Genomic DNA, 22,608 nt, shown 5'->3' with positions numbered 1-22,608 from the left:
AAACAAACAAGTTAGAATGGTATAGTTAGGATTAATACTATCTTAGCTTCTCTGCAATAAGCGCACACGCCTACTATTATGTGCTAAATGCAAGATGACAATCTGTGCTTGTTACCAAAGCACAAGCTACCTAGAATTTACATGGAGGAACACATACTGTGTCCATGATCAACTACCACAGTATGACTACAAATGCTAAAAGTATTCTGCAAGTGATTTTGCTTCAATTATGTTTCACATATGCCAAAAAGTATTTCTTACATCTTGCATTGTGTCTGGTCACCAAAACAAACTGCTTATAAGTTAGTATTATATATAAGTAATTATATATAAGTAAGAAGTGTCATTATCAATAATACCATTAGAAGCCTCAGTATAGACAGCATCCTTCTATAATTTTTTTGCACACTGTAATTTATTTGGAAAGTATAGACAACATCCTTCTAAAATTTATTTGCACACTTATAAAATGTCATGAAAGTTTGCACATGAAAGTTTGCTTCATGAAAGTTTGAAATTTGTACACTTCCAAAACTTCATGAAATATTAACAGTCTGAAAATACTAGTTTCCCCAATTCCATAATGCTATCAGGTGGTTGCAAATGAAGAAATTTATTTTTATAGATTCCTGATAGAGTTTTTAAAATTAAAACAGTACCCTTGTTAAATTATACTACTAAAAATCACTAACAGCTTAGTTTACTTAAATTACCTGTAAAACAAACATCCTAGAAAGGATTTCATTTACTGATCTCTGACAATTTTTCTCTCTAAGTGCTAGGAGAAATGTCTTATTTTTGAAGTATGTTTTTTGAACTGAAGTACAAGCACTAGTACAGAATGCTAAATATATACAAACCTACTAATTATTTTGTTTTCTGGAATAGGTTCCACCTGCAACTCTAACTGCTTTCTCAAAGGAAAATGCATTAATATAAAACAGCTTCTGTCTAGGTCACTACTGTCTACATTTGAGATTTCCTTTTCAAAACCGCTCTATTTAACATTGGTCTCTTTCAGCTCCTCAGAAGAGGAGCTAGTCTGGAATCTGGCAGTGTTCCTAGGAGAGAATGGAAAAGAGCTTTTGTCAACTCCTCTGTTCTCCCCCCTGCCAGCTTAGCACAGAATACAGTGTTTCTCCCACACTTTTCCGTGCCCTCCCATACCTCCTCCTGGCCCTACTTCATCCTATTCTATCCCTCTAAAATAAATCTTTGTTAAGAATTACGTTTCTGTTAAATAGAAACTGTAGCTCTGCTTAGGTGTATAGTATTTGAATGGCACTTCTTATCTATATAGCTGGGCAAATTATATTCATTTTGTTCTCTCCCTGTGGTCTTTCAGTAATCAGGAGGAAAAGTTTTTAAAAGCTAAGAAAAACAAGGTTTTTTCGGTTTTTTTTTACATTTATAAACTGTTTTCATCAGCAGTTGGGACTTTGAATGTTGAGAACTGTAGCTAGCAATGTCTGCTAAGGAGTGGTGTGGAACTGTTCGTACTCAACACGGAAAGGGTGGGCTGGAATCACTGCAAGGGACATTTTTCCTAATGTACATTCCTTTCATTTACATGTATATTTCTTTACATGTGCATTCCTTTCATCTTACAGTGATGTGATAACAAGAAAAAAAATCCACAGTCCTTGTGTCAAAGTGTGCCACTTCTCTAATGTCCACCGGCTCTGAAACAGGTATTTTCAGAACTGCAAATGTAAGCTTCTACATTATGAAGAGAATTAGCATGTACTACTGACATTTGTGTTGCACCGTGGTTTTCCAGCTGTGAGTAACTCCATGGATAAAGTTCTCATTGAGATGGAAGCAGCTTCTTCTCCTGGTCTGTATTTCTACATCTGCATATCCCTAAAACTTCAGAGCACAGTATATCCTATCTGTGCTAGAGGAGAGATTGGTACAAGCATCTTAGACTATGTTAATGCAAGAAACTGGTTTCTGTTAAATTCTGTAAAACAAAATGAAAGTGTGTATCTGTTGGACCTGATTAAAGATTTTTGTTGGACTTGACCACTGATATTCAAGATAATCCATAATTGCTGTTACTGGCATAAGCACTGAATAAACTGTATACACTGGAGGGTCATTGATGGGCCTGGGAAACATTAATTTGGCTTAGTCTGTGATAGAATGAGTTTCCTTCCAGGAAACTTATTTCTTACATCAGATCATACAATAGATCTGTATGTATACTTCTAGTTATTTTTTTATAAAAGAAAGATCTTTTCCTTTGGCAAAGTCTGATACATTTCAGCTGTATGTACTCCAAACTAGCCTCTTCTCACCATTAACACTGCTGAAATGCCAGCTTCCTAATTTAAGTCAATGTCAAACTGGGCCAGATTTGGAGAAGGTTTGATCTTGCTATAAAGAAGTTAGTTTGAAATTCCAAAAAACATAACTCTACTCAAGAAGTGTTTTCTCCAGGTAAACCTTGTCTTAGACTGTTTGATTTAAGTCCTTACAGGTCCACAGAATTGACCTGTCCCAAAACAACAAACTTCTCCATTAGAAAAAGGTTGCAGTATGAGTGGTTAATAAAGTCATTAGTAATATTTCCTGAGAAATTCACAATCCTGACACATATGAGAAAAACACTTATTTGAGTTATGGTATGCTTCAAAATCCCCTTCTTGAGGAAAGAAAGTAGCTCATCAGTATACTGGGTTATGTAATCACATCATAACGAATACATGCAAATACTACTGCAAAAACATCAAAGAACTGCCTGTAAGTAAAGTATTCAGACCATACCTTCCCTTTTCCATGTGGAATTCCTAAAGGACAGTGTTTTACTGCACCCAGCAAAGCAGCAACAGCAAAACTGTAGCCAGTTACTCCTTCTGGGGATGATTTCAATGCACTAAGACGTTCAATGCAACGATCCAACAGTAGGGACACATAGTAGGGCAATGCTACTGCAATACAGCGTAAACACCAAGCTGCTGTTAGTCTAACTGAAATGCTGGGATGAAGAATGACAGAAATTACTGCTTCCAGAACTCCTGAAAAATAAAATGTATAAACACACTTAAGAAATAGGCAAGCAGATTGTCAAACAAGCAAAAATGTACACAGAGGACTGGTGAACATCCAGTTCTACTATCCAGTTTCTGTACTTCTCTTTAGAAAGTACCATTGATCTTTATTGTGAAATATTTCTTATAAAATCTAAATGCTTCAATATTTTTCCAAAAAAAAGTTACCTTGAATGAAAAGTAACAATATGGAGAAAACCTAACATATTATGCAGTTATTCACCAAGATGCATAGAAAATATCTGTAAGTATTCTCAAGGAAGCAGAAATCTATGCAGTGGAAACATATGTCCACTGGAACCTATCTAGAAAAAAATGCAGCTAAATGAAAACAATAAAGGTAGATGAAGATACGCAGCTCAAACTGCTTTACTATAAACATTATAAAGTGTTGGACTTCAAATACAATCCTTAATGGAGTTAAATTCAATACTGGTTTTAGTGTTTTGGGTTTTTTTAATTAACATACTAGTACAGGTCGGAGAAGATACAGAACTCTTTGGGCAATGCCTGAAGATTTCCCACAGCTTGTAAGGTAGCCAACTTCCCCTCTTCCTTTTTTGTTTTTAGTTTAGTGACAGAAAACAGAAAAGGACAGAAGAACTAAAGAGGTCCAAGTGAGAAGACTGCACTCCAGAAGAAAGGTTGCTATAGTCAATGCCAGACAAATGATCCCAACAGATTTGAAAGAATTGACAGTCTAGCCGTAAGAAATCAGAGAAGACCACAGTAAACAAAGGAATGTATTTTGTACTCTGGTTCACAAAATAATTCAGGGTTTGTACCTGTACTGGAGTCTTGCAGTAATGGTGCTGCTGTAGTTCCTAAGCCGTGGATGAGACTTCCAAGTTCCTGAAGTGCACACACAAGCACGTGCTGACTTGCTGTTGCATCTGTTGTACTAACTCTTGTTTCCGAGTTATTGTCACTCATTGCAGTATCTGATAATACAATATAGGAAGATCCCCAGGAAATCATTACCAAAATGAAACAAACAGATTGGAAAAAGGATTTTGCTATGATAAGTTGTTTATATTACCAAATAAGCTTTTATCATTCCCATTTTTATTTTTGACCAAACTGTTTTCAGAAAGGTTTACCTTCACTGAGACAAGTACATTTCTATTACTCAAATGGATAATGTAGTAATGTCTGTGAGGGCAGGAGAGTAGACAAAATGGAAGCTACCAAATTGCTTATCTTTAAGTGATGGGGAACAGCAGCTAGTAAGCAGCATACTATTCTCAGCCTCACCAAAAGTGACTTGAAGAGGTCATGCTTTGATATAACTTGCCAGACTTTACTACATAGTAAGAGAAAAGAAAGGGAAGGAAAGAGTGAAATAGTGCAAAAGCAAGCGAGAGAGAATGTGGGGGTATGAAATAAAGAGGGAGGGAAAAATCTGGAGTTTTTTGAAAGTTCATCTTTTGAGACACAAATGATGATGTCAGTTTAGACATTTAACATTTAGATATTTAACTAGGATACAATATGCAGCTGTACACAAGGGGATGACTGGTTATGCCCAGCATTCTCTTTCTTTTCCCTTACAAGGACAATGGTGAAGAATCAGCAGCTTTTTTTGGAAGCTGTGTACAAGACTTTATCATGCAAGAGATCTGTTTTCTCCAGAAGAAATGCTCATTTTGTCAATTAGGAACAAATGCTTCTTTTTTGAACCATCAGTAGTGTCAGCTGCTCTGAACAGGAAGGCAGAATCTGGCCAGACACACATTAACTGCCAATTTAACTTATTTTACAATACTGTCTGTATTTTATTACTGCATATATTTATTATTTTATTTTATTTGCAATTGGTTAAATTTCTATTCGCCAGGGAAGAAATGTTAAAAAAGATGTTTACACTTGTGTGGGTACACACATGCAGAAACAGACACACACAAACAAATAACCAGCCCAAGTTAAAAACAAAGCAGTCCATCAAAAGCCCTCTACATTATTATGGTAATAAATCAGCACTATATATTCTATTTCTGCAGTCTCTGGATTAGGAAGTTGGACAATCACTTAAAAAAGAAAAAACAGAGGCCCAAATGGATAATCTTGTTAGACTCATACCCACAACTTTCTTCAGTTTCCAGATGGCCTGACAAATCTCCTTGGCAGCTGCAATTTGAGCTTTTTCCCCAAGAAGGCCTCCTACTGTAGCTCGAAGGATAAATGAAACACAGCGGCGACAGCCGATAGCATCCATCTGACTGTGAATAACCTTAGGGTGAGACTGAGACACCAGATCTAGAATATGGGAAAGGAAGGCAGAGAAGTTCCTTTCAAGCCATTGTGCTCCTAATGTAGAGACAAATACCACATATGCCTGGAAGAGATTTGAAAAGAAGCCATATTTTAGAGCAAAATCACCTGGAAAACCACTGCCAGCTATCCCACATACATATTTTTTTTTAATCTCTGCACATTGCCACAACTGGGAACGTCACTAAACGGAGATTACTTACACATTTATGCATCCATAAATTATGTATGTTCTCACTTTCAGGTAGCTGCAATTTTTTTTTATCTAAGTAATTTAAATTACTATCAAAACTGTACTAGCAACATTGCAGCCTGCTTTGACTGTAAGTTAATTCAGACTGCTTGCCCATGTTATTTCATTCCAGAGTGTGAGAAATGGCAGTTTACCCTGCACAGGCACTTGTTATGTAAAACATTGTGTTTGGTCTCACTGAACAACAGCTTCTAGCTATTTAACATTCTGCACATGGAACCCAAATTTAATGTATGAATGCATTTTAAGAACTACTATGTTACAAAACTATAACCCATAACCCTGAGAGAATTTTGTTATTATAGGCTTTGAATTAGGGAATATTTGCAGCCCCCAAGCACTGCTCTCCATCTCAATGAATTTTAATTGTTTGCCTTGCAATGGAGGTACCATAAAAAGACTATGTTTGTCACAACAAAGAGAAAGAATGCAGAGTCACTTTAGAAATCTAATCACCACAGGACCATTTAGTTTGCCACATAATACACTCCCTTACAAATGCCTTCCATGTGCATGTGTTGGATTTTTTTTTAATGAATAGATGTGCTAGCATCAAGAATAGCGAATACAAAAAATGAGAACATGCAAATGAACACACAAAATTCCTCATAAGAAAGTTCACAACTACTACCCATATCAACGAACTTCTATATTTGCCTCATATATACTTTGTCATGTGTCTAAGATTAACAAAAATTATTCACATAAAAGAAAGTGAAGTACTGTAGAGGGAGAATTTGTACTATTAGATCCTGTTAGCATCTAATAGCTCCTCACAAATACTACTTAGACTTAATAATGTACCAGTACATTACCCCTGTTTTACAGATTTGAAAACTGAGGAATTTAACAGGATAAATAGACTTGTGAAGAGTCATACTGCTGTGGCTACATTTTGAACTATATCTTAAACCTGGCTGTGTCTTAAACAAATATAAATTCTTCTTCCATATGTAAGAAGTCATCTTTAGTGTTTGTCTTATTTTTTAATTTATAATAAGCTGCAATTCACTAATAATTAATACATTTTATAACTGCCAGTGTTTTCTACTCACAGGCACTGATAGATGCACAATTTCTCAAGGTTTTCTTATAGACACATTGCACTGTTTTAACTGTTCTGGTACGCTTAGAGTGTACCATCTAGCACAGGTACTATTGTGTTAACGTAGAAATGCATGAAAAAGGACACAACCTCCAAAAAGCTGTACAAATAGTCAAAACACCAAACTGAAATACCTATCCCTGGAAAATTAATAAAACCACCATGTATATAGAACACCCTAGGAGTCTTGCACACATTTTCTAGGCAAATAGCTGTCAAGGTATTCTTGTTCCCCAGCTTTTCTGTCTCTCTGCCAGAAGTTAATGTTTCTACCCAGCATGAGCTGAGCGTAGAAGACAATTTGTGAGCACTTTCTAGCTGTTTCAGTGCAAAGTCTGGCAGCTTCTATCAGTAATTCTAGCTAATTTACAGATGTTTTTGCACTGCAGAAGTTGAAATGCACTGAAAAACTCCCTTACTGGCAAAGGGGACATATCAAACAGCTGTGGGGATTGTAACATATTAAAATAATCACAGCTGTTTGATATGTAAATATTCATCATGACCTTTAGTCTTGATTCACAGGTTTAACATTTGAATATCTAGGTCTTAGCATATAAACGCCATTTAAGATAATATTTACAGGAAGAACCCAACCTGATATTATCTGAAAAATTTCTACTGTTTTTATCAGCATGCACTATGCAGACTGACTTCAGTCCTGCTCAGTTAACAAAATTCTATCCTCTAACATAGCATCCTGGAACATAGCAAAACAGGTATTTGGTTTTTTTCCACTAAAATCTGTTTTCCTTATTTTTCATGCATTTACCCAAAACAGAACCATTCTTTCAGAACATGACTGGGAATATCCCTATATAGAAGGATACTATTCCAAGTTCAAAGAATTATTGTAACCTCTCCCTTTCATTTCTAGACATAAGGTATTAAGTTTTAAATTAAAAATTTGATGAAAGTACTTATTTATATCACTTACTTGAAATTCATATCACGTGAAGCTTTCACAAGTAATATGTATTTAATTTCGAAATGTTTCAACAATATTTCAACAAATGTTTCAACAGTATTTCAAACAATAAGCAACATCAGAAATCTTTTTTCTTTTCTTCCTAGCATAACTCAAGATGTGAATTGTTGTTTTAAAGTACATACATTTTGTCACAGATACAAAAAGGGATGAAATAAGAGATATATGGAGAGCAAAACAGTTATTATAGGAATGTTTAGCAATCTCAGAAAATGATAACTAACGTAATCCAAACCTGGGTGACTCCAACTCTAACATCTCTGCTGACTGAACTCGTCCCTTTCAACATATCACCACTGGCTCGTAGAAACCCACAACTTCCACGCAGAAATCCAGTTCCCAATAGCTCCATCACTTCTTCCAAAGAAATTCTGCGGAAGTTATGCCTGGCGGATGCTAAGAAGAGATGTAGATCTTTAGAAGAATAGCTCTGTAAAACTTGTTACATTTTAGAAGAAAAGTTAAACTCTGTTTTAGAAAAAACAATTTGCACAAATTCAGTAGCACAATCAAATCCAAATACTGTTCGAGCATAATTTCACAACAGAAACGATGACATTTTAGGACTCAGTGCTCCAGCGAACCACAATATTGCTCAAGTTTTTCTGCTTCAGCTATCTTTAAATTGTTTAGGCCATCACCTAATATGTATACATACATTTACTCTCCCTCAGTATTTACCATATAATCTAAGCTCCCCTTGCAAAAAACTCTGTATGGCCTACTCCTACCACCTGAAGCTTCATGAAAGCCCTGACTCCAACTCATTCCAGCGTACTGCCAAAGACAACTCTCTATTCCAAACTCCAGACAAGGCGGATTACCTTTCTGCTATGCTTAGCCCAGATAAGGGCACAGCTACAGGTTCTCTTAGAAACAAAAGCATTTCACCTTAGTATTAAATCAGCTCTTCAAAAGAATGAGATTAATAGGATATGTTTACAGTCTTCTAGGAAAATTATTTATCCCCAATTTAGATTCAGTTGTTTTATTTCTTGACAGAAAGTTCATTTAAAACATGTGCTGGGACATGTGTGTGCAAACTTAGCATGACAACTGCACACTGTGCAAACTAGGTGACCTAAAATTTTCATTGCATTTTTCACTCTCTTCCAAGAACTGGAATGGGAAAAGAAATGAGACGATTTGAGATAATCATGTCCAAAAAAAAGAAAAAAAACAACCCAATACCAGCAGGTTATTGAATACAATGCAGAAACTCCAGGAGTATGCACTTCTTCATGTACTCCTCCCTCCACCTTTCCCCCAGCCCCTTCTAGCCTTCACCTAGCTTCTGTCTCACTTAGCTCTACTTCTTTTTAACTAAAAATAACCATATAAATAAAAATAACTAAAAATAACCAACCAAAGAGTTGATGAGCTTCTTATATAACCTTATCTTAGCACTTCAGAAATACAACTACATTGCTTACAAAGATTAAAGAAAACTATTGAGTCTATAAAGAAGTCAGAGTATTATTTTTTTTTTACTTTATTGGGAAAAGATAAGTGCTGATTGGTTTCTGTAACACAATAATTCTCTCCAAAAGATTCTTAGAAAAATACTTTATAAGTCAAGACTTCAGAGTCTCCAATGCAAATACACAGCCTCAGGAATTTTGAAAGGCAGTAAGTTGGGCTTAAGGGCATGTAGTTTTGTCATTTGCTGCTTATTGCACTAAAGGTCTTCTCTGATGCCATTAAAAGCAGAACAAACAGTCTGAATCACACTTACTCTGCATCCTGTTATATTTTGCTTAGATTACAGTTAGATATTTAGCTTTGGCCTCCTAAGATTGGGCTAAAAATGCCCAGTCTGAATGACACTGAAGACTGGAGGTGTGAACTTAGTGCCAGGATGCTTCAGTTAGATCAAGTACTGTCTGTCAGCAAAAACTGTTACATGGTCTGTTGAGTGAACTAAACTGCATACTCATTTCTGCTTCTGATCACATTTGCACTGCTAGACAATCCAGATGTGTTGTTGATGATTGTGGAAAAACACCTTGAAAATATCCTTAACTCTTTAGTTTGACAAGGAGACACTCTCTCAAATCTTAGTGCTTTCTACACTGCGTAAATTCATCTTGCCTTTAAATTCTTGGGGCTACTAATTTCTGTCCATACAATAACAATCTTGTAACAGGGAAAAATAATCTTACCAAATATTTTTCCTTGTTTATTATTTTATAAATATGTGTATATATATGTTAACACAACCAAAACCACAGTACTTCACAAGAAAAATGTTACAAAAAAGACCAATCCAGAGATATGAACAGCCAGATGAAGCTTACTTTGTGATTTTACTTGAGGCTTCAACAGAACTTGAGTGTTTATCATCTGACAGATTTTTACAGATGAGGAATCAGCAAACAAAGTACATACTTTACCTGTTGTCTGTTTAGATGTTAGAGCTCTAGCCAATACTGTGCCTAAAAGTTTTGCAACTGCTAATCGTACATCATAATTAGAACCTTCAAAGGATTTAAAACACAAGGTCACAACACTATCCAGGTCTGTACTCCACATAAATACTGCTTCATTCTGAAGTTCAAGAAGACACTAGACAAAAAAGGGAAATAAATATGTTTTGAATGGAAAAGCACTCAGTAAAAATTTTAGTTTGCTACATAATACACAGTTCTCCCTAACAAAATAGGCATGTTGCTTTATACTAAAATGACTTTAATTTTTGCTGCCAAGGAGATATCAAAGAAATAAAGATAAGCAAACAATGTATTTACTACTGTATTCATCATCCATTAGAACAGAACTTTATTTAGGGAGCTTAGTTAATAAAAACAGCTATTAGAGGACTTTACCTTTGCAGCAGCACAGCGGACTGCCATGGATCGATCTGTCAAACATGATCGGGCAGCTTTGTAAATATCTCTGTGACAGGGGATAGCAGCAGCTCCTAAACCATTTAATATATTTTGCAAACTAAGCATGATTTCATAACGACCTTGAGACTGAAAAATGAAAAAGAGAAATGTTAAAAGTTTTGTAACCCTAAGCTCCTTGGAAATACAAAATGCCAACTACTGCAACAGGTAAACAATTGTTTGGGTCTTTTAGACTTTTGGAGATCTGTTTATGCTGAAGCCAGTTAAAGCAGATAACTTGCTCTGTAACTCTATCAGCAAGTGAAAATAGTAATTCTGTGTTCTACTGCAAAGTACTCACTAGCAGTTTAAAACTCAAAACATGGAGTACAAGCTGGAGCAAAAATGTTCTTATTAATAAGGCAATTAAATTTTCTAGTTTATCAAGTTCTTTCATGAAATCAGATTGAGAATAGCTATGATCCATCCTTTTATAGTCATAATCCATTATCTCTCCAATAATACTTTGGAATTTAGACACTGATTTTTATCTTATGACCTTCCACAATTTTTTCATATTTTGGTATCATGCACTTTCTCCTATTCATTGGTCCAGCTACCAAAAGTAAACATCCTATTATTTTTCCAATCATTTTTTAAACATGCTGTTCCAATACCTCTGCATTCTTCATTGCTTTAAGCACATTCCCAACGGTGTCAGTAAAACTGTTTCCCAAAATTCTTCCCAATTTTTTGTATAAATAGCCCAAGCATACCACCGCAGCACTAAAACAAAAGCAAATCCAAAGACGCATGAAAATGGATGCAGTAATAGATGAAAGGGATTAAGACGACTAACATAATCAATGGGCAACCAACAAAACAACTAAATAGAATGTCCCAAAAAAGCAAGTGGATTATCAAAGCGGGGGGGGAGAAAATGGTCTGTGTGTGGCACATACTCACGCTCTAGGAGAAATGCAGATACAAGGGTTGGGAGAATAACTTGAGTAATACAGGAATTCAGGTAATACAATCTTCCAATAAATTTTATAATAGGAATACAATTTTCATATCTACCTTTAAACCCTAACATTAATTTCTAACTAACCATGCCCTGTATCATGCAGTCTATGGCACTGTGCTGCGGCAGATGATGCTAGGAGTAGCCAGGGACAGGTTTATTTACAACTTGATGGTCAATAGTAGACTGCAAATGGTCTAGTAATTAAAATTCTGGCATTTAAGGAAACATCTTGAAGAAAAAAAAGTATGTCATTTTCACCGCACACAGATTCTGAATTTAGTTTCCAGGTGAAATACCTGACAACTGGAGTCTGTGTGCTCATCGATATCTCCTTTAGCAAAGCAAAAATTGTTAAATATTGAGCAAAAAAAAATAAATAAAGAGTTGCTAAATTAAAGAGCATTTTCCTTTGAATAATTAATTAAGGAAAACACTTTGCTTAAGTATTGACAGATCTATAATTAAACCAATTAATTTTATGAATACAAGGAAAAAAGAAATTATATCTTTAATCAGCTTTCAGCTCTTTGGCCAGACCTACTTAAATATGCAGTGACACTGCTCAGCACCCCCTTCAACAAAACATTTTATTTATTCCCCAACTGAATTCAACTTTCACATAAAAAATTTTAAAATCTCATACTGAACACATTCTTAATTAGAAAAATGCATTTAATATTAACAGTAATTCCCTAAATGACAAAGCACAGTAAGAAAAACAAAACCGGTATTCTTTACCTCTTATCGTGTCAAAACCCTATTTTCTTTAGCTCTTATCATAACAAAATCCTATTTTCATGAAAGCAACTTTTTTCATTATTGCTTTTATCCAACTCGTTACACACCAACAGTCTGGATTTTGATTTTGTTCATGGTGTGGCTGGGCACAAAATTACAGTTGCACCACCTTACTACTAAATTGATCATCTGATGGTCACAAATACTCTCTTTAACTACCTTCAAAATTAAATAATATATATTTCACATCATAATCCAAAGAAAGAATATTTAACAAACATATACAAAAAAAACCTCAAACAAGAACTACCTTATTACATCATGATATAAGCTGCAAACACTCTTACATAGTTGGTTGTACTGCCATGTACTTAAGTGTTGTATGAAATAGTTGATTAGGGTTGAACAGTGATTTCTAGCAACAAAGTGGCAATATTTGTTGATGAGTAACATCTAGTCAACTAAAGCCCAGAATCCAGCTACTTTTGCTCATCAATATTTAAGTTTCTATAAAAGTTCAAAGCATAGGACTTAGGAAGCTCTTCTGACTGCCTTCTAGGATTGTAGGACCCTAGTTGTCTATTCTTTTTTTCTTCACTAAGTCCAAACTGTACTAACTATTGAGTCATTTTATCTGTCAAATCACAAGCAACAGCCAGAAGTTTCCAAGGAGGCCTGTAAATTTATACAAGTTTTGCAGGGAAAAGCCCCTCTGCCTGTGTTTTTTCCTCCCTGACGGCACACCTCCATTTTGATATACGACTCTTTATATAAGATACATTCAAGTTGTTTTCTCTCAAATTTTGCCTTAACACTTGTGCTTGGAGAGGTACCAACAAAAATGCAGAACTAAGATACTTAAACATGTGGTAAAATAGCACTGAGATCAGCTATGCAAGTTTGCTGACCAGCCAAATGCTTTCAAAATGCTTATGGTTTAAAAGCAGCCCTAGTGAATATTTTAAAAACTTTGTAATTTAAAGCAATAAGCTGTATTCACACTATATGACCTGTTTATCTCATCTGTTATAGCATTCACATCACACTCAATTTTAGTAGATGAATACCTAACTAAGGTTTTGTTTAAAATGCTTGCCTAAAACATTTCCATCTTCCACTTATATGAAAGAAGAAAAATGATAATTTTTTAGATAAGAGAACAATTCACTGGAAATTTTACTTAGAGTTTCCAGGCAAATCAACATATTGTGAACAATGATGGCGAAATGTTGCTACCAGTCAACATGGGCACATATACTAAATAAGGACAGATGGCAAACAAAGACAACACTTTAATCAAGATTTTAAAAAATAAAAAAAAAGAAGAAAAAAAGGCAGTCTTTCTTCACTGAACACCAAGTATTCCATATACTTGCAGCCCAAGATGAAAGATTTTACTCAATAAAGGGTTCTGTAGTTCCAATTATTTTTCTGTAGCCTGTTGTCTCAGTGCCAGTACTATAAGAAATCCCTTTTCCAAACCTGTTTTGAAGTAAAACGTATTTTACTGCTACCTTTTTCTCCACTTCATGTCTTATTTCCTCTCCTCAGTACTGCTTACATACCCAGCAGGATTCTGAATACTGCCACCTCTCTTTCTCCACCAGCTACTTCTCTGCCTTCTGACTCCAGATATCTGCCATTTCTGTTTGTCTTTGCCATTTCTGCCTTACTGCTGATGGAATCCATCATCCCTCCTTGCTATGCCAACATCATCCCACTTCCTCCAGTGTGGCATCTTGCAGGAAGACCCGCAGAGCTCTGTCCCATACTACAACTCACCTATAATGTTAATGCATCTCACTGTTGAGGAGCCAGTAGAACAGCATGAATTTCCTTTGCAGAACTAAGACCTTTTATAGCAAACTTACTCTTGACTCAAAAGACTGCACGAGAGGTCAATTGGAACAAGCAGGAAACAAAAAAATATTATGGTATTGTAAAATACAACTGACTCCTTGCAAAAATCTATTTTCAGGAAACTTCACATGGGTTGTCAGAAACAGGATTAGCATGTGAAGCAAAGGAAGACAGATTCTGCTCTGCTTTGTATACTGTACCATTAATGCACAATGATGTTTTACTATCTCTACTGTTATCTTTAATTTTCTTCACTATAGTGAAGATGTGTATTGTTTCAGGAATAAAGGTTATGCATAATTCTGCGCCTTAACATTTGGTTTGACATAACTGTAATAACAGTTCACATTTCTCTGTTCTGTTGGCTAGGCTTTGGGCGTTTTGTTCCAAACATTTCAGATGTTTCTAACTAACTATACCCAGTTTCCCAGTTGGATTAAGAAGCGTACTCAATAACTGTATTTTGTACCTGGAGTTATACTTGTCTGGTTTACTGCTCTTCTGAGCACTACTATTACTTTCTCCTTGTTTTTCAAACACCTGCCCCCTCATTAACTCTGTTATCCGTTGCTGGTATTCTCTCTGGCCTGATTTTCAATTGCCTGGCTGGAAATCACCAACTGTCTTCTACCCTTTTGGTTCCTGGTGCACACATACAATATCTAATACAACCATATTCTTTGTTTTCTTATGTATCCTGTGGTAGTGAACTCAGGTGCATCATGTCAGGTAAGTATTTTTTTCCTTTTACTAACGTTAAGTAAGTTACTTATGAAAAGCTTTCTTCACCTTTTTGGTAAAAAGCAGGTTGGTTTGACTTGCTGTAAAGCATGGTTTATTCAATACGGCAATATGTATTGCACCTGGTTTTGTCCTGTCACTGAACAAAAACACAAAGCGTAAACAGGTCTCAGTTTACTCTATTACCTTAAAGCATACTATGGTCATTATAGTTCTGAAGGATAGCAACAAGATTAGCATTCCTACACTCCTAAATACATTAATTTAGCTTAGCTTTCAAATCACTGAAGGCATTTCTTTCCAGTGGATTTAGTAAATACTAGCTAGCTAGTTAGGTCAAATTTTGTTCTAACATATGCAACCTACACTGACTCCCATCAGCCACCAAATTGCCTCTGCGTTAAATGCTTCAAAAGTAATCTGATTTTGAAGAGTTTGAATGTGATTGATTCTGTTATATTTATGTGAATCATAATAAGAAACTTCTAAATAAGGAAGAAAATATATTTTAAGCTTAGTAAATTTTCAAAGGCAATTTATGTACTGACCAGATTTTTTTCCCCCCCAACATGTAGCTGAACTTCTTACTCAAAACTTTCCAGTAATGCCACAGAAATGTATTAAATGCTGCAGAAGTACTTAACCACTCATAATTCTGCCCTGAAAGCAGCATATACTAAATGATTAAAATAGAATTGTTAAAATACCTAGAGGAAAGGAAGCAATTTGAATTTGCTTTCATGTTTCAGATGTATTCAGTTTCTCTTTGTAATATTCAAGTCTAAAAATTTTAGAGATGTAATACCAAAGAAAAAAATTACTTTTTACAGCTGGGTACACCCACAGTAATGATACTAATCAGGGAAGCTCCCAAATTCTGTGTGTCATATAGTACAAAGCCCTAGCAGACAACAGGCAGAAATGAGGGAGCATACACTCTCCTGCATCAACCTCTCGCCATGTAAATCTGTCTCTCTTGTTATTACTGGATTTGAAGTTTGGAGTTAAAAAAAATACTTACAGTTTTGTGGGCAGATAACTTGGTGAATCATCTTTACTCCGTATGAGTTCATTGCATTTGTCAATTGTTTGGTAAACAGAAAAAGTGTCTCCAGTGCTATAAAGTACAGCTAAGTTCTTGGCAACAAGCCGTCTGGTAGGAGGTCCTGGTGAATTGTTTAATAAAGAAGTCAATTGTTCAACCAGTTTCTTCTGGTTTTCCCTTATATCAGTCTGGAAATAAAATCAGTAACCAGTTAAATTTCAGTTAAAAGTTAGTTAAAGATAATTAATGCTAATTATCTTTACTTTCCATTATTACCGTTCTGATAATCTGACATGCTTAATTAAAAATTAACATTTTATTGCACCTTTCTACTTAAAGCAAAGCCATCTCAAATATGTGACTATTTTATTCTTCTTCTTAAAAAAAAAAAAAATCTAAAAATCACATTTTTCAGAGCATAATTCTTTCTAGTAGCATTTCAAGTGTATTTTCCCTATGGCATTTGTATAGCTACATCTTGCTAAAACAAAATTGCCTTTTCTTGCTTCTTTTAAGCCTGTTTTAAAATAAAACAATTCACAGAAATATAGTAATTTAAGCAGTAAAGAAGAACCTTAGCAGAGTTTCAAGAAGTTGAGCATTAGAATGGAAAGAACTTCCCTTAAAACTATCATCTATTTTAGTCTTATATCAATAGTCTTATATCAAATGCTCTTTAAAAAAAAATAAAAGAGCTTAGCACTGTATTTCATTTACATATTTTAACACAAATAACATAACTCTTAAATAGCATTATCTAGGTTGGTTTGCTGTTACATATCAACATATCCTACTTAATATACACTGAACAGCGAACCGAACAATTGGAGAGTTGGCTGGAAATGGATCTTTTATCATTTGATTAGGAAAATAAAAAACAAAGAGCAAGATGCTACATTCTTGCTTGCCAGGGAACTACCAAATTGTGCCATGCTAGGTGGAAGCATGACTACCATTATTCATCATAGTGTTGCAAAATCTTGCAGTAATAATCTGCGTTTAAAAAAAATAAAAAAAAATCCTTTCATTGGACTAGGAGCTCTGTCACCTGAAGGGCTGCAACCAAAAACTTGTAACATTTAGAAAGCTGTTACTAACACTGAACATACTTTCAGTGCATGTACATAAAAGACATGAAGTAAACAAAATTGAATACTGCCCTTTTTTTTTTAAACAAAATAACAAAAAAGACAGAGATAAACAGCTCTGTAATGTGCTTTTCTTCTCAAGTCTCATTATACTTACTCTGCTAGTCACTGGTAAAAGTTTTTCCAAAAACTGTAACCATTCAAAAATGAACTCTGCTTTTTGAAATTCACCAAGCTGGTTATACACTTCTTCATTAAGTAGTAAACTGTGAGCTAACTCCATTCCTTGAAATTTTCCTCAAATCTCTCCTCAAACACCACGGAATAAAAAAACCCCGACAAACTACCAGAACTGTGTTAATGAGTCAGGTTTTCTTCCTCATTAATATCTGGTGACTGAATCAGAAGTTTGAACACCTAAACAGAAAAAGAAAAATAATTATTGGAGAGTCAGCAATCATATTATATTCATGCTTGGCTTATTAAAACTAAATTTTCAAAGGAAAACTTAAAATAAAAAAAAATTCAGTAGTTTTATTTAGGTGGCTTTAGCAATACTTAACTCCTGTTAATTATATTCACAAATATAAATGCTAACATATTATTCAAACACTTTATGTATTCTCAATGCCAACAAGGCATAAAGAAAAACCAGAGCTTCATTACTGAAAAAAAATTCTAATGCTGTCTTTTTTTTAATTAAAAAAAAAAAAACAACACAAAAAAAAACCCACAAAAAAACCCAAACCTGAAAAAAGAATGTTTCAAAAACTCAAAGTTCAAAAGAAGTTATGTTTTATTTGTACCTCTTGGACTACTTTGGGAATTTCCACATTGTCAATAAGCATAACTAGAAGCAAACCAAGATGAAAAACACTTCTAATGATAACTTTTTTTCCCCCTACTATTTAATTGCTATATAGCCTCAAACTACAAAATATAATATTCTGTAGGCTTTGCAAACAAAAATAGTCCAGGAGGTTTTGGTAAAACATCAACCATATTTTAAACTCCCATATAAATTATCCTCTCCAGAGGTCACTGAGACTGCTGAACATACATTTTTCCCATGCAGCAACAATATTATGGTGTAAAATGATCCATCAAACAGTAAATGGGCAATACAAAGTAATTGTAAATAATTCAGTACTTGGGTTGTCATCAAATGCAGAGCAGAAGGTTACCTTTACTACTTTCTACACATTTTTATGTAAAATTTACTCACAAAGGAAATTAGTGACATCTAATTTACTATAATGAACTGTTCACTTCAAATTTACCTGAAATACCAGGCAGCTTGACAAGGCACCACACTATAAAATGACAAGCAGAGATAAATATACATAGCTCATTATACCCATATATATTTTACCTGCCTAGCTACATAGACGTTCACAATTTACCAGATATCTCACTCCCAGAACACTCACAGAACTTAACTCTATCCTCACATTCTTTGCAATATACAAAAAAAGTAGGATTACATATTTCACTGAATATTTGACTAGAGTTTTGTCACTGTTCAGGATGGAAACTACATGTACAGGTCACAAACATTCCTTTTTTCCTCTCCCAAGGACTGTCCCAATATCTACTATCTCTAGATTACCTACTACCACAGCAACTGATTCAACTTACATACCCAGCTGAAGATTACAACTCATAGTTGTTTTCCCCAGCTGAAAAGACCAGATCGTTGCCAGACACTGGCAGTTAACTTACCTAGCAGTTAATTTCTCCTCACTGTAAAAACTGTCTCTCTGCTGCTCCAGGTTCTTGGATAAAGGATGTCGAGAACTCGATTTTCTAGAAAAAGAATTAACACAAAGATCAACTTTAGGAAGGCACATGAGATAAAAGTGTCTATTCTAGAGAAAACAAGAATTCCAAAGTCTTGCAATACCAACAATTTTTATTAAGTAATAGCTCACCAAAAAGGCACTAGACTGGAGCTCCGTAAATATTATTAGCTCTTCGTATGTTACATTTAAATTGGGCAGACCCACCATATTAACCATACAGTTTAGTTCATTTTACTACTGAAACTGCCTTTCTTATTTCTGTTTTATTAACTCTGTTCAAGTCTAAACCAAAAAAAAGTAAGCTCAAACAGCATAATACCATAATTAGTTTCTAGAAAGATGATTCCAGTGCCTTCATAAGACCTACATTACTTCAATACATCTAAAAAAGCATAGGTGCAAAATATTTATTATATTAGTCTGCAATGCTATCATAAATGACCATGTCCTTATCATTAAGTCATAAACAACGTGGCAGCATTCATGTCAAAATCAACAACCAGCAGTGCTGGAAACAGTGACTCAACTGTTCTGAAAATTCATGTACAATACTATGGATACAACAAGACATGAGGATTATCAATCCATCCTCCTAACTACCAAATATAATTAGAATATTAGAATCTATGGGCAAAACATTTCCTTTTAAACCTCATTCAACTTGAAGTTAGTCTGGCAGGACATGAAATACAGGTTGCATGCTACTTTAAAAGTAATCACTCCTCAATCAGTATTTAAAAGACTAAAGTTGAAAACAAATTGAATGCACATGTAGATTTCAAAGTAATCTAAACTTCTTTAAGCCTGGTGAACCACTGTTCAGCCTGATGAAGAAAAGGCTCAAAGGGACCTAGCAGCAGCCCTCAAAAGAGAAGGTTACCAAGAAGATGAAGACAGGTTGTTTACTGAGGTGTATGGGAGGGATAATACAATAAGTTAATTTAAATAAATAAATTAAAACAAGGAAGGTTCCAACCTGATAGAAGAAAAAACATTTTCACTGTAAGGATTATCAGCCACTGGGACAGGTGCTGAGAGGTTGCAGAACCTTCACCCTCAGGAGGTTCTAAGACTCAACTGGACAAAGCCCTAAGCAACCCCATCTGAAGTTATTATTGTAACTTGTTTCTAAACAAGACACTTCTACTCATTCACAAAAATCATCTAGTTCTGGGGGGGGGGGTTAGTCTAAATTAAAAAAGAAAAATTTTACAGTGTACTTGCTGATCTTTATAACGAACACCTGCTAACGTGGCTAGAAACACTAGCATTTCTCAAACTCAGTTCCGAACTACAGAGGTTGATTGGTTTTTATGCAAGATTTAGTTCTGTAGAAACTGAGAACTGCCCATGCAGCAAAAAAATCACAGACCTGATCTTTCCATTGCTGGTCAACAAGCAAACCTTGGTTCCATGAAGCTACATACAAAGCAGCATATTATCCACCCTATTCAAAAAAACTTAGCCCAAACACTTACTGAGATTCCCTTTAACGAGCTGTAATCCTGCACACCAGCGATACTTCTGAAGCTTCAAAAATAACAATAAAAAAAAGGGCACAGGCATACAAACTTGTGCCAAGAAAGGCAAGAATGTAGGGAATCAAGTTTTTACGGCATCATATTGGTTTTGCAGTCAGATTGGAGAACAACACAAAAGACACGTGCTTACAAGGCTATGTAAAACAGAACACAAGCACAGAATGTGGAAATGAGCTGCATTTGATTAATATTAAATATGTCCTTGTTATGTCTACAAGATGTTACTAGGCTATTTCTAAGTGGAGAAGGAAACATCACACCTAAACACATACTGTCCAGACATGGGTGCAACTCTGCTCTAATTAGAGGCATGGCATGGCCACGTGGTGGGCTAGGCAAGCACAATGAAAGGCTGAATGTAACGCCAGCCACTGCAGGTATTACAGTTTCTTGAACATCATCACACACTAGTAAATCTATGCAAGTACAACCTAAGCATGTAAAGATGTATGTATATTTACATGAAACCCATGTTTAAAAATGTTGAATTATTTGATAGTCCTTTCCCCCGGTGTTATAATTTTGATGCTTCTCAATCTGAAAAAGAAATCTGGAAAAATAAATGTGAAATTTAATTGAATGAAACACATACTATGCCTTCAACAGAAATGAAAAGGCATACATAGCTGATAAAAAAAAAATAATCTTAATTTCTAGCTAGCATGACACACCATCCTTTTGGTTTTGTCTTTAGAAAACTGAAGTAATTACAAGATTTACTTTCCCATCAGTGCTACAAAAGCGGATCAATCAAAAATCCCTCTTTTTTCCTATGAGGTAAGTTTATTTTACATTTACACTATGCTACAAAACTGTCACAAAGATTTACTGGACAAGACAGAAGTTGTTCCTACTTATTACTGATGAAAATTTTTTCATTTGCTGACTGCCAATTGTGGCAAGCAAGATTGTTCAAGATCAGAAAAGAGCTCAGAAAAGCTCTTAGAATAAGTACTAGATGGAATGCTGGCCTGTAAATTGAAAGGAGTGTAGGGTGAATCAAGCACTAAAAGGCAACAGCAATTGAGTTTCTAAAGTTCCTGACAAACCACAAAGAGAAAAAAGGGACTTGTAGTCTTTAAAGGAAAAAAAAAAAAAAGGGGGGGGGGGACGGGACTGAATCAGGGTAAAACCAATTTGAATAGCTGCCTTTAGCAAGTGGTTTTAAAATATGAGAACCAACAGATCACCCATGACACAGTTATAACAGAGCCAAAAAACCAAATAGATCTATTATGTGTATCAAGTTTGTTCTGAGATAGGTAATCTCCTTAGGTTTTAAAAGCTGAGGGAAGCAGTCCATAGACTTGTATTTCTTTCACATGGAAGTCTAAACCAAAAATTAATACACAATAAATTACAAGCTATGACCAATAGTGGCAACTTAATGAATTTTACTTTTCCTCTTCCTTCTACCCCATGGCATATTTTGTCTCTGCCTAAAAAAAAAGAAAAAAGTACTTGCAATAAAGCAGACTCCTAACTGATGTCTCACTAAAAAAAAATAAGCCTTTAAATTATGACTCACTATTTCAAGGAAGATCAACACAAGTAATGGAAACTACCATACAGATCAAGTATGTACTTACAAATTTGTTTTATTTTAAGATTTCTTGCATTTGATCTCTCATTGTTCCAACAGTTTGTCTCTCTTTGCCAGGAACAAGTGCTACTCAAACAGAAATGAGACCAACCTCAGCTCTCTGAGCATGACACTCAGATGAGGATCTAGTATACAATCTAGATGAGGATCTAGGTCCCTTACATCTACTACGTAGTGAAGAAAATAAAGTGCTGTTTAACTTATCTTAGTAATAGTTTCTATTTTTCTAATTTCACAAGTATTAAAATAATTCTGCATTAAATCTGATGTGAAATATAAAGATAATAAACCTCTGGATTCAATTTTGTACTAAAGCCTAGTCTAGCAGAGAAGTAAAAAGGACATTATTCTTCTAAGAAATGATCACTGTTACTCATTGCCTGTAATGAGTAATAGTAAAACGTGAGTAATGAGTAAGGTTTAAAAATGACAAGTAATAATTACCGGTGTTTTCATAACAGCTGCTATTGGACTGACTACACAGTCAATGCCATAACCATCACACTGCTGAAGAACGGAGCTGAAGCACGTTCATTAGCTTCAAGTTGTCCTTCACTGCATCGCAGTGGTATTTTAACTGACTTCAAAGTCACGGGCTTTTTTCCTCAGAAAGCAAGATTTATTATATCCTATCTAACAAGCGAACCAATACATTTAAGAGAAAG

General features: G+C 35.0%; 1 protein-coding gene across 9 annotated transcripts in view; it reads right to left on the bottom strand.

The window, feature by feature from the left end:
- Nucleotides 1-22,608, bottom strand: part of HEATR5A (HEAT repeat containing 5A) — a 68,760-nt gene that overhangs the window by 40,289 nt on the left and 5,863 nt on the right. For 8 of the 9 annotated variants that reach the window (XM_049825328.1, XM_049825335.1, XM_049825327.1 and 5 more), the window contains exons 2-11: nt 18,720-18,803; nt 17,155-17,414; nt 15,886-16,097; nt 11,176-11,284; nt 10,496-10,645; nt 10,064-10,235; nt 7,906-8,066; nt 5,133-5,388; nt 3,839-3,994; nt 2,770-3,020 (exon numbers count right to left, since the gene is read on the bottom strand). In XM_049825328.1, coding sequence (XP_049681285.1) covers nt 2,770-3,020; nt 3,839-3,994; nt 5,133-5,388; nt 7,906-8,066; nt 10,064-10,235; nt 10,496-10,645; nt 11,176-11,284; nt 15,886-16,097; nt 17,155-17,280 — 1,593 coding nt within the window. In that variant the 5' untranslated portion in view covers nt 17,281-17,414; nt 18,720-18,803. Of the gene's footprint in view, nt 1-2,769; nt 3,021-3,838; nt 3,995-5,132; nt 5,389-7,905; nt 8,067-10,063; nt 10,236-10,495; nt 10,646-11,175; nt 11,285-15,885; nt 16,098-17,154; nt 17,415-18,719; nt 18,804-22,608 lie in introns of those variants that run through there. The other variant, XM_049825336.1, reaches the window with a different exon arrangement.

Source organism: Accipiter gentilis, chromosome 22, assembly GCF_929443795.1.
Source record: "Accipiter gentilis chromosome 22, bAccGen1.1, whole genome shotgun sequence".
NCBI lineage: Eukaryota > Metazoa > Chordata > Aves > Accipitriformes > Accipitridae > Astur > Astur gentilis.
This window is presented reverse-complemented; position numbering and strand designations above follow the sequence as displayed.